This window comes from Erythranthe guttata, chromosome 12 (genome assembly GCF_056151865.1).
Source record: "Erythranthe guttata isolate IM_541 chromosome 12, IM_541, whole genome shotgun sequence".
In the NCBI taxonomy this organism is placed as follows: domain Eukaryota; kingdom Viridiplantae; phylum Streptophyta; class Magnoliopsida; order Lamiales; family Phrymaceae; genus Erythranthe; species Erythranthe guttata.
In genome coordinates, this window is record NC_142544.1 from 17,980,340 (window position 1) to 17,993,119 (window position 12,780).

The 12,780-nt window shown below is 35.8% G+C and overlaps 2 protein-coding genes across 4 annotated transcripts; one reads left to right on the forward strand and one right to left on the reverse strand.

The window, feature by feature from the left end:
• Positions 1-5,337: 5,337 nt before the first annotated feature.
• Positions 5,338-7,510, forward strand: LOC148766646 (F-box protein At3g59000-like). Its single transcript, XM_088826202.1, has one exon. It carries the CDS (start codon positions 5,436-5,438, stop codon positions 7,080-7,082), a length of 1,647 nt encoding a protein of 548 aa, XP_088682328.1. The 5' UTR covers positions 5,338-5,435; the 3' UTR covers positions 7,083-7,510.
• Positions 7,511-7,633: 123 nt separating this feature from the next.
• Positions 7,634-10,530, reverse strand: LOC105967970 (BOI-related E3 ubiquitin-protein ligase 1). 3 transcript variants are annotated; one of them, XM_088826203.1, is made up of 5 exons: positions 9,916-10,530; positions 9,762-9,825; positions 8,778-8,911; positions 8,308-8,651; positions 7,634-8,216 (listed from the first exon to the last, which is right to left on the reverse strand). In XM_088826203.1, exons 3-5 carry the CDS (start codon positions 8,878-8,880, stop codon positions 7,698-7,700), a joined length of 966 nt encoding a protein of 321 aa, XP_088682329.1. In that variant the 5' UTR covers positions 8,881-8,911; positions 9,762-9,825; positions 9,916-10,530; the 3' UTR covers positions 7,634-7,697. The 3 variants fall into 3 exon arrangements, with proteins under 3 accessions (XP_088682329.1, XP_088682331.1, XP_088682330.1); XM_088826205.1 differs by having other exon boundaries at positions 9,762-9,819; positions 9,916-10,501; XM_088826204.1 differs by having other exon boundaries at positions 9,762-10,503.
• Between the last annotated feature and the right edge of the window lie 2,250 nt (positions 10,531-12,780).

Consider the following 12,780-nt stretch of genomic DNA (forward strand, 5'->3'; position numbering starts at 1 on the left):
ACTACTAATTCGCATCATATATTTCTATATTAAGAAAAATACAAAATTACATGTCAACTAGGTATATTAATATATTATGGTTAATAATTATTTGATGATGCATAAAGCCAAAGAAAGACACATGAGTGGGTCTAGTCCACAAGTTATATTCACATGCAATCAAATTCTTCACGGACTTCAGTTTCTGTACTTTTGTCTTCTTAACCAGCAGGAATTATCTGAAAGCTATGCCCTAACATCTTATATATAACAACTTGCTTTTATTTGTTATAAATTGAAAATAAAATAAAAATCAAGTTTTTAGATTATATATATATTTAACTCAATTTATTTTGTGACAGTATTTCAGTCGAATTCGATAATAATATATACTCGATCTTCTTTCATATATGCAAATTAGTTTTTGTTTATTTTAATTTCTTGGTGTATGTTTGTTTGTTAATTCACATGCATGTTATATATATGATGTTTTTTCTTCCTTAAATCCTTTTATATACACGTCTGCAAAATGTACGAACATACCTACGAATTTGTAACTACGCAACTAACAATAATTTATTTCTCAAAAAAAAAAATGTTCACATTTATAATTGAAGTGTTTCAATTTTTCACTAGGCAAAATTTTGTCCTCCAATAGTTGAGGACATAAAAGTTAATCGTTATATTTACTTTCACCAAAGAAACAAAAAAACCTACTCCGATACTCATAAGTCATAATATCCCATTTAGCGTGGGCCTTGTTTGGTTGTCAAGATAAGATTAACTAAAATCAGATTAAAAAAATTAATAAAAATCCAATTATATTTGCGAGTCGACCCCATAAGTTATATATAATTATAGAGATACCAAACATTAAACAAAGTCAAATTATTTAATTAATAATGGTTAATACACACGACAAAGGAGGCCCGACGGTTTAATAATTTGGACCACATGCCTAAATATAAAAAAGGAAGAGATTTTTTTAATTTTGAAGAAAAAAGTTTTGTGCAAGGATTTTAGTTAAGCCGTCTGTAGACAATTATAATGCTCGTGAACTTGTTGTATATATGTACTTCACTCGTGAACTTTTCTTGTTAACTTTTTTTGTCATCACACATTAATTTTATTGTGCTGCATTCACCATAATTAGTTTGTTTTGTTCGTTAATTCTGCTAATTAAGACAGCAATACCAGTTACTAAACCACTTTCCAAAACCATTAAACAATTAATTGCCTTCTTTCATCGTATTGAGTGATTTTATCATCACAAGTACTACAAATAAATTCAATTTTGTGTTGCTACTAATATATATATACGATCTAATTTTATAGTTGTTATTTCATGATCACCAACAAACAAATGAATTGGTCCGAGTTTAGTCTTTAATTATCCTTGTTTGGAGGAAAAGACAAAATATTAGAGGTTAAATTACGAAAAAATCTCTAAACTTAGGTTAAGTTATGAAAAACACCTCCACCTATCCGTAATACTAAAATTCCTCAGACGTTTGCTTTCGTCTTACACCGACCTACTTAAGGTGCATTTTTTCACGAAATCAGCTTTTCGATTCGAGGGATTTTTTTATTTGTTTTTTTTTTTTCCGAAAAAATATTTTTTTACTATATAACAGTAAATTACCGTAGTACCCCTAAAAATTTCCAATAAAAAATAGGGCCCACCATATTTATATGGGGTGCAAAACCAGTGTGTCTAACCTGCTTTATATAGGCATGGCAGGCACGGCCACGTCGGAATCAAAATGTCCACCAAAATCAAGACTAATTATCCCTAGATTGATACATTTATCACACATGATTTTTTGATCATATATATATATATATATATATATATATATATATATATATATATATATATATATATATATATATATATATATATATATATATATATATATATATATATATGTGTGTGTGCTAGAATATGAGGTTACGTGTATATGAAAAAATACCAAAAAAGAAAGTTTCTCGATCGATAAATGAAATTCACACAACCAAACTACGCTAAAATTCGATAATAATTAATGTATGAAAGACAATATGCAATCGATCATCGTATTAATTGTTTTTTGTCCAAAGCACCGGCTTTTGAGATCCTACACCGGGTGAAATACATTGGGTACATCTTTACCATTCATATACACATAAACACGCACACACACCCACATTAGTATGTGTAGATCAACGGTAAAAAATCACCCGGTGTAACCTTCACCGGGTGTAGAATAGATAAAACCCAAAGCACCTATATATAAGTTAAATTAATTGAATAATACATGCATGCAGCTAAAAATTATTTAATGCAGCATATATTCAAATTGTGATTCTGAACCTTTAGCTGACGATCGACAACAGCTTCATTAATAATATTCACTGTTTTTTTTTTTGAAAAAAATAATATATAAATTCACTGTTCACACAAGAAGAATAGTTTCCTTTTAAGCCCAAAGCAACAGATTTTACACAGTACTGATTTGGTTGTGTGTAATAATATTTATTTGTCGTGGTTGTCATAACTGCTCAGCAACCATTCATTCATTCATAATATTTACGGACAAAAGCAAAAAATATTTTCGTCTCATTATTTATTCTGTGATTGTATTGTATTTACACGATTTTGTGATTTTGTTTGTATAAAGCTTTCATGGAACGGAGTATAGTTTTGCTTTAGCTATCATTATATTATTTCCTTTGAAATATTATTTAAATTTTCGAATTACATTTAATTTATCAATCTTGATCATCAAGAATGCAAATTGTGTTTTACACTTTATAATTATATATCAGGGGATTTGAATTATTTAATCTATTTAAATTAAACGCAATCACATACATTATATCCAGTGGCGGCGGAGCTATGTGGAGTTGTGGGTGAGCTAAAGTCCACCCTGATTTTTTTTGGCGAATGACAAAAAGGCCACCACATGGAACTTAAATGCATTTTTGTCAAAAAAAAAAAAAAGTCTCTCAATTAAACTCATTCCATGTCTTTAGTCCAAAATACCCTCTATAATATAATTATTATCAATTCCACCCATTATGCTCTAACTTCCTTAATATTACACATTGACCTGAATTTAAACAAATATATCACATTAACCCCCAATTTTTTTTTTCAGAACAATTTTTTTTTCTGAAATGTTTTTTTTCCGGCCAGATTCCGGTGTTGACCGTCGGAGACCGCCGGTTTCCGGCGTTGACTTTTTTTTTTTTTTTTTTCTTAGAAAAAAAATATTTTAATTAATATAACTAACTTAACTACTAAATTACTGTCTCAGACCGCGGTCAACGGCAGTTGAACGGTCGGAAAAAAAAATTCAGGGGAAAAAAAGTTAAAAAAAAAAAAGTCAACGCCGGCGACCGGAGGTCTCCGGTGGTGGCGGGTCAAAATTGAAATTATGGTTAAAATTGGTTAATTGATGAAATTGGGCTAAATTGGGGTGTAAATCATGAAATTGAAGTTGAATTGAGTTTCAATGAATTGGGGGTAATTTTGCTATATATAAAGGGATTTTCCTTATTTGCAAATAAGTTCGAATGAGCTGGATTTATTTGAAAGACAAAAAAGTTGGATGTCCCTCTTTTAATTAAGTGTCCTTGTCATGGGCTTATTTGCCATTTATCCTTTTTTTATGCAATATTTTAATGCTAATTATGTTTAGTTAACCCTTTTATACACTATTTTTAATCATAATCCAATTTAATTATCACACCCAAGAGATTTGTAATGTAGTTTAAAAAGTTCCAATAATTATATTTTGGACAATATATAATTTAATTTATATAATTTAATTAAAATATACATATTTCTATTTAGTTTGCTGTATATTTTCGAAAAAAACTCTTGAAAAAATTCAGGAGCTCTACGTGCGAACACCCGTAAAATTTTAGCCCACCCTCCGCCACTGATTATATCAGTGTTTAATTTTTATGATGTTCAAAGTTTATATAACATTTTCTAACAGCTAATTGACAAGAGGATCATGTTTTATTAATCGCAAACTAAAATTATTATTTAACATGCAGTACGTAGATCATCCTCCCTGAATTACATAATTACATGCCATGCATAAAAAATTATCTGCCGTACGTACGTGTTTCAGTTATGCATGTACATGTTTGGCATTAGTGTTGTTCGTCGGCTTTTCGATCTGATCCCTTTGAATGGATGGCCGGAGAAGCCGTGTGTTTGGGAGCCGTGTCGGCAACCGGCGGTGTTGCTGACTTTGCAGCCGCCTTCTGCTTGTTGGCTAGTGGTGGTGCCGGCTTCTTCGCTATCAGTTTCGGATGTTGTAGCGGTGGTGCTGCCTTGGTTGCTGGTTTCGTTTTCGTGGCTGTAGGAGCTTTTGCAGCCTTGGCGTGGACGGTGGCTTGCGGTGTTGGCTTGGCAGCCGGCTTAAGATGGCTGGCTGCAGGTGGTGATGGTGACGGCTTGGCATCAGCCGCCTTATGTGATGGTGGCGGTGTTGGCTTGGCAGCCGCTTTAAAATGGCTGGCTGCGGGTGGCGATGGTGATGGCTTGGCATCAGCTGGCTTATGAGGTGTCGGTGTTGGCTTGGCAGCGGGCTTAAGATGGCTGGCTGCGGGTGGCGATGGTGCTGGCTTGGCAGCCGCCTTAAGATTGGAGGCTGCAGGTGGTGATGTGGATGGCTTGTTGGCAACCACCTTAGGATGGGTGGCTGCAGGTGGCTGTTTCCGATGGGTGGCTGTAGGTGGCACAGCCGCTTTCCCTTTGGCGGGCGGCGGAGCTTTGTTGGCTTGTGATTGTGGCTTGGGGGTTGTTGAGTGTCCAGTTTGTACCAAAATTGCAATAAAGGCTACAAACAAAGCCAATACTAGAAAACTAATTTTGTGTAATGAAGCTCCCATTTTGGCAATAAGATAAGCTACAGTGAATATTTCTTCAATTGTTAATTAAGTGATTAATTATTGATTTATACAAGTTAATTTAATTTGTGGTAATTAATGAATTTGTGGAGTTACTTTAATTTCATTAATTTCTTTAATTAATTACATAACTCTGTTACGTTTCTTATCAACCAACTGGATTTTTTAATGGACCAAATGTAGCAATTTGCATGCAGGCCGCCGGGCTCAATACTATTCTTTTAATAACCCAACAATAATATGAGCCCATATAGCAAACCGGTGGTTATTTATGCATGATTGTTCGAATTTTTAAAATGTAATTTTTTTAATTATTACGTAATCACAATTAAGGCATACAAGAATTAATTAATTAAAAAAAATGGAAGGATGTGAAAAATGCGAGGGAAAATTAGTTTGTATCCAGACCACCAATTTAAGCTGATTTCCCTCCTTCAATGGAATACCTTTTTGACCACCCACATCAAAGAATAAACCAAAAAAAAAAAATCAATATTTTTTTTTTCAATTTTGAATCCTTCTATTCAAGTATGTGAAAAAACAAAATTATGGAGAAATCTATAGATTTTGTTGTCGATGCATACTTGCTGGAGGATCTGCCCAATTTCTACTTGAACCACACTTCACCCATCGGAAAATTGCACTATCCCGATGCAGAAACCTCCGGTGAAGACATCGACGAAGATGAAGATGGCACCACCAATCCCGCCGCCGGAGAAGACAGGCTGTCGGCGCTCCCAGACATTCTCTGCCAGCACATCGTCTCGTTCCTCCCCTTCACCGACGCAAGGAGGACGGCGTTCCTCTCGCGGCGGTGGCGCTTCATGTGGTGCGCCTGCCCTTCCTTCACCTTCGACGAGCGGGATTTCCACGGCCGTCCGCCGCCGCTCCTCCAGTGGTACCGCAGCCGCCAGAATTTCATCCGATTCGTCGACGAATCCCTAGATTTCAGGAGGCGCTTCTTCAACGATCTCACCGTCGATAAATTCAAAATCTCGATGCGATTCGTCGACGAGGTCGCCCCGCGCCTCCACAGCTGGATCGCCTTCGCGCTGGAGAGAAACGTCAAGGAGCTGAGCATCGTCGCCGAGATGAAAGACCTAATCGCCATAGCCGAATTCTTCCACCCATTCAGAGTCCCCTACACGCTCCCCCAATCCGTCTTCACCGCCAAATCAATCCAATGCCTGGAGCTCGTCTTCTGCGACCTCACCTCCGCCGCCGCCGCCGCCGTCCAACTCCCCCGCCTCAAAAACCTAGATCTCATAAACGTCCACGTCACCGACTCAATTTTTGCAAGCATACTCTCCGGCAGCCCCCTCCTCGAGAAAATCAACCTCTCCCTCGTCTGCGGCCTCGAACGAATCCAAATCTCCTGCCATAACCTAAAAATGCTCGTGATTTTCAAATGCTCCCCTCTAGAAGAAATCACAGTCGAATCACCAAACATCGAATCGTTCCTCTTTCGTGGAAAGAGGCACAATCCGGATAAAATCGACATTTCTTCATGCCGGAAGCTGAAATTCCTATGGCTACAACGAGCCTCGAATCTAACCGACGACATCCTCGAAAAAACCACGCTCCACAATCCGAATCTCGAGATAATGATTCTCAGCCACTGCTCCGGTTTGAGAAACGCAGTGGTGAATTCCCCAAATCTATGGATGTTCGTTCTGTTCAAATGCAAACACCTAGTTTCCGCCAAAATCGAAGCTCCAACTTTACGAGCATTCGAATACTCCGGCCATATGATAACCTTCCCATCGATGGTCTCGTCGCCTCAAATGGACGCAATAATCCACATGGACGGTCCCGAGATTTGCAGCCGTTGGTTTCACAAGTTGAAGCAGATGTGCTCGAGGTTCGATCACTGCAGGACACTCTGGATTCGGTGCGAGCACGAAACGGATTTAATTATCCCCCACGAGTTGAGGAAGCGTTTGCTTCCGCAGCTGAAATGTCTTGGAGAATTGAAGATTCATGTGAGGGGAGGTGGGGCGGTGAAAAACCTTGCTCAGCTGGAAGATGGGGTTCGGTGGATTTTTCCGGGGTTGAAGAATCTTTACGTGGAGGCGGATGGCTCGACGCACCACTTTCGGTACGACAGTGGGGGTGGGAGCCCCCCGGAGGATGTGGTGGGGCCCACTTGGAGGAAGTGCAGGGATTTCATCAAACAGGAACGAGATAGGTTTTAGACAAGCGTTACGGGTGCCGGGGGGTGTAAGCTTTTGTATGGGAGGGAATGTGCATCTTATTATGTTTCAAACATAATAGTCGGATATTTTCGTAACGTGTGTGTGAATAAACGGTGATGGTTTAAGAACCTTGAAGGTAATAATTCTGTTGATCGTCATCAATTTCATGCTATGCCAGGTGAAATCTACAACGGGTGATCTTTGGCGTTCACTTACACACCAATATGTGTGTGTGCGTGTTTCGTGTGAATAAATAGTAAAAATATATCCGATGTATTTCACTCGGCGTAAAAGCTTCCGTAGTCCTGTCAATGGAAATAATGGTTTCTTGGGAATGATATGATATAAAAAAAATTAATAGGTAGCAAATTGTACTTAACCATATAAAAGCTCAAAATTTTCGATAATCGTCGGTTCAGCTTGAAAAACTATTGGACTAACCAAACATCAAATAAGACCCGTTTATTCAATTAATCACGACTTAATATGACCAAAACCAACCAAACGAGGCCTTAATATATGGAGAAAAAAAAATCTCGAGCGGAAAAAGTAAAAAAAAAGGCGAATAATCTTTTAATTTATATAAGTGAATTTTGATTCTTAATTTTTTTCTATTCAAGATAGATACACCTCAAGGCTAGCAGTTGTTACCATCTGACAGACAGGACAAACAGTGACAAAACCTTCACACTCCTTACACAAACAGAGGTGCCTACACGGCATTAAAAGTATCGATACCTCCTTCGCTTTGCATGATCTGCACGTCACGTTTTTCCTCAACGAACTGGATTTGAGGTAATTGTTCGGATCGACGTAAGAATTAGCATCGTCGGCCGCTTCTTCATTCTCTCCTTGTCCTTCTATTATCCTGTTGCAACCTTCCACAGCTTGCTGTAGATTGGTTTTCAGAACATTCACAACCGATTCGTTGTACTTAGCCATGTAGCACCAGTTTTGAGCTTCGTTGGTCACTTGTTTCACGCTCTCGACGAGTTCTTTGTTTTTAAGAGTTATTGTTTCTAGTTCGAGATCTTTCTCGCGCAGCTTTTTGACGACCCCTTTCTGCAGAGAAGCGAGGAAAGAAGTGATGTGTTTCTGCCTTATGTCTCTCACCCCTTTCACCATGTCTTCTTCCTGTGATTAATTTGTCAGTAAATTTAGCAAAGATTCAATTTTTTTTTTCGGATTTTCAGTATAATTCAAAAAAAAAAAGTGGGTTCGATACCTGAATTCTAATGAAGTGGTCGAGTTCTTGATTTTGTTGATCGAGTTCTCTTTTGATGTCATTGGTCAGAGAGGAAAGAACCGAAGAGGTAAGGCTTCCACTTGCAGATGTAATAGAGGAATTTCGCTCTTCATCGTCGCACGAGAGCCTTAAACCAGTGGACACGTGATTCAGGTTGTGGATGCTGGCTTTTCTGTCGTGTTCTTCGTGAAAAGCTTTATTATTATTATTTAGGGAGAATTGAAGCTTTTGCTTTCTCGGAATAGCTTCGTTTGGCAGGAGGATTGGAGTCCCGTGATTATTTCCGATATAATTTACAGGATCGGCATGAAATTCTACAGGTACTGCACCAAAGACGGAACATAAAACACATCAAAGAACAGCATTAGAAATGCCAAAACATAACTAAACGGAAGTACTTAATTATGATCTCTTCAATTAAACGATAAATATATCACAAGAAAACTCACAGTTCCCGCATAACTGCTGCTGATTCGACACGTTTGGAGGATATTGGAAGTGATTGTTGAGATAAGACGGAGCTGCTGTATTGCTGTTATTACCTCTGAACATTTCGGCCACACAATATAAACCCGACGCACTTCTGAAAAAGGAGACACACAGTTATAAACAAGAATTCACCAGAAAACGAATTTATATTTTCGTGAAGAAAAAGACGAGTGGATCATATATCTCGTCTTTTCGGGACTTTAGGCAAATACCTCGTGTTTCCACACTTTCGTTATTTTTTTTTTCTTTTTCCGTTGTGTTATTTGCTTCGCTTCTTCTATAACATTGTATTTCGTTTCTTAGTTCTTCTAACAACCTAATGCTCTTTATGCCGTTATCATCTTTGTTTAGTAACTCCGTAGAATCATTGAGAATCAAAAATAATTACACCTACCGATTCGAATGATTGCAGAGTCAAATATACGCGTTTAAGCAAAATACTTCACACGTGCCAGTTAGTAATCACTACACGTTATCCTTTTATTACACATTTTTGAACCTCGTACGGGAAACCGACACTTGTTTAACAAAATCCTTAGGCACATAAACAGTAACGACAAAAATGCAGCGACTTATTTGCCACCGATCCCGATTCGAGTACAACTAAATGCTATTAAACAGTATAGTCGCGCAAGAACACGATCGAAAGGACTGAAAATGCTAATTCAACCGTACTTCATCTGTTTTCAAGATTCCGTTTTTTTAACGAACGTGTGCCGGTAACATCCAAACCACAAAAACCAACAAGAAGTTTGATTCGGACACAAATCATACAAGAACGAAATAAACGAAAGTAGACGAAAACATAACAAAAATAAATCAAAGAAAGATTGATCACTCACAGTCACGGATTTATGATTTATGATTATAATCAAAAGAAAATAGCATGATCCCAGAAATTGAAAAATCAGAATAAAATCAGATTCATAAGATTCAGAACTAACCTCAGAAAATAGGTAAAAACCACTTGTCAAATCCAATAAAGTAAATCCTTATTTGATCCTGCCTCTTCACAATCCAATCAGTCAAAACTACAAAATCCACAAAAAGAAATTTTGCCAAAAACACAAACTTCACTAATCATCATCATCATCATACCTTAAAAGGGTCATCGACGAAAATCAGATTACACCACCCTAGAGAGAGAAGTAGAGAGAGAAAGAGAATAAAAATTCAATCTTGATCGTATAATAAAAGGAATTAAAAAAAAAAACTTTTTTTTTTCTGGGTCGTCTTCAAAATGCCGATATGAGAGGCAGATACAGATCAACTGGATCGGTCAGAGCAATAATAAAATAATAAATAATAGTCAGGGGTTTGGTTGGAAGATGGATAGATGATGATGGGGGTGGGGAGTGGGGGGTGGGGGGGCGTTTGTTACAACAAGAAAAAAAAAATTAAAAGCACACAAAACAGAGCAAAAGGGAATCAAAACAGACGAGACGAAGAAGAAAACGTTTGCAAAGAGAGAAAGAAAGAGAGTCCCAGTGTGGCCCACATGGTAATTGTACACACTCCTAGAAAAGAAATAAGAGAGAGAGAGAAAGAAGAGAGAGAGAGAGAAGGGACAGGGCAGATTTCTGGAAACACGCTCCTCTGTTCAATATTGAATACACTCATTCATGATTCTCTCGCCATCCAACTTTCCATTTTTTCTCCAGCTTTTTTCTTGTTTTTTCTCCCACCGATAATAACTTTCATTTTCTTTTATTTTATGTGGATGGTGTGTGATTGTACTTTAATGCCCTTGTGTGTAGATTTTTTTTTTTTTTTTTTTTTATCATTAATTAAGAGAATCATAATAATTTCGCACAAGGATAAGAAAATTGAATGGAGTTCGATAATTTCGTCGATTTCAATCCGAAAGTATCGGATTAAATATCGATTATTTTTTATTGCGAATCTTGAAAATTTAGATTTCTGATTTTTCGGAAATATTTATTGATCGGAATTGGATTTTGATTTAAGTACTACTCGATTTTAATTATAGACAACAAGTTATTTCAGAAGTTTCATTCTCTTTCGAAATTACACTTGTAGTGTCAGCACTTAAATGAATAAGATAAATAAAGTTTATGATTTCGGCCTTTTTTATCCGGAAAGAAGTCGATTTTAGAACAAAAAAATTCCATTTCTTTTGGAATGTATCTGGAATTAATTATTCACATTTTAAAATAAATGAAATCGTTTCGAAATAGTTAATTCCAAATTATAGAAAGATAACCAAACACAACATTAGTCTATTATATTCATGTTACAATAACCGTCCTGAGAAATTACAAACAGCCCCTTGCAGTTTGTAAATTACTTACATTCATCTCCTACAAAAATGTGTTAACGTAAGAAATCTATCAATTACAGGGGTGGAGGCAATTATGGAACAATGAGTGTTTTTTTTGTAATTTACACTAAAAATATATTTTGCAAGGGCAATTTGGTCATAGGATTTTAAAGGTGTTTGGTGTTGGGCTGTTGGGAAAAGTACTATGTCAAGGAAAGAATTAAGTGCAGAAGCCAGAAAGAAACTCACTTGCTTTGGCAGTACGTGGGCCCAAAAATCATACCCGGCCCACTTTCACATTCATACCCGATTTTCTGTCCGACCCGTAAATTTCGGCAGGTAAAAGTCAAAATTAAACATTGACTAGTCGTTCTAGCTAGGACGGGTTTCTTGCCAAGGACGAAAAAAATAAGGTATCTTGTCAAATTGATACAACAATTTGTAAATTTAGGGCACCAATTTTAAATTTGTGATTCTTTTAAATAAAATAACCAAAGAGTGTGGTCAAACACCCACCCACATCTAGGCCATAGCATGCTTAGCTTATAACCATATTTCATTAATGAATTGAGCAATAATAAAAGGTAGAGTTATTTATTTATTAAATAAAATTTATTTATGAAAAAACTCCTTAATTTTTCATAATTCCATACATCTCCTGCATTTCGTAGATTTTGTTACATTAACACTCTTTGCACTCTTTGTATGAGCGGGTGTAAGACATTTACAAACTTAAGGGGAGTAGATGTAATTTCTCAAAATGAAGGATTTTTTTGTATTTACACTTTACTTCAGGGAGTTGATTGTAATTTACTATTATTTTTTTAATCCAAAATAAAGGTGGATTTATTGTATAACATATATTATTAAATGGTGATAATAATTGTCAATAAACTACACCATTATTTACCCGCGTCTGCGTGGGGAAGGTGGGAAACCAAAGGTTCCACACTAATCTAAAAATACATTATTCAATTGAATAAATTTTCTCCTATTAAAACTATTTAAAAAAAAATAAATAAATGAAGAAAAGTGAGGAGTCATCGCCAATGTTTGTTGATGCATTACGAAAAGTGAACACGTATTGGGTTTTAAATATTTTGTCATGCTCTCTAATTTACGATGTTACTAAATTTTAATCAACGTTGAATATTTATATATTTAATAGTGAAATATTACTTTATTTAAATTGATTGATGGTATAATTATGACATATTTAGTAACGTTTTATTCGTGTGGTGTTATAGTACGTACACCGACGATTTATATGGTAATGACGAAAGTGAATGATGCTTACCCGTACTTATTTAAATTAATTTTCTTTAGAAAAATATAAATAATATCAATTATTATTTAAGAATTAAGATATATATATTTGTAGTATGGCGTGATTAGTGCTATTTCTTTGTGTCTAATTCAAACTTAAATCATTTGAATTAAGTTTTAATCTATTTGAGGCAGGCGTGGAAATAAGATTTGGAGGCAAGCAATTATATATATAATTATATACTAATTAAAGGGTGAAAATCGGATGCAAAAATTAACCTTTTCTGTATATTTCTAAATATATTTAGAATCTATAAATTCATTCACATTTCAAAAGCTATGGAAATCTCGAATTACATGAGTTTAAACATTTATAAAAGTTTTGGAAACTTTAAAAAGTAAGAACAACCACTTTC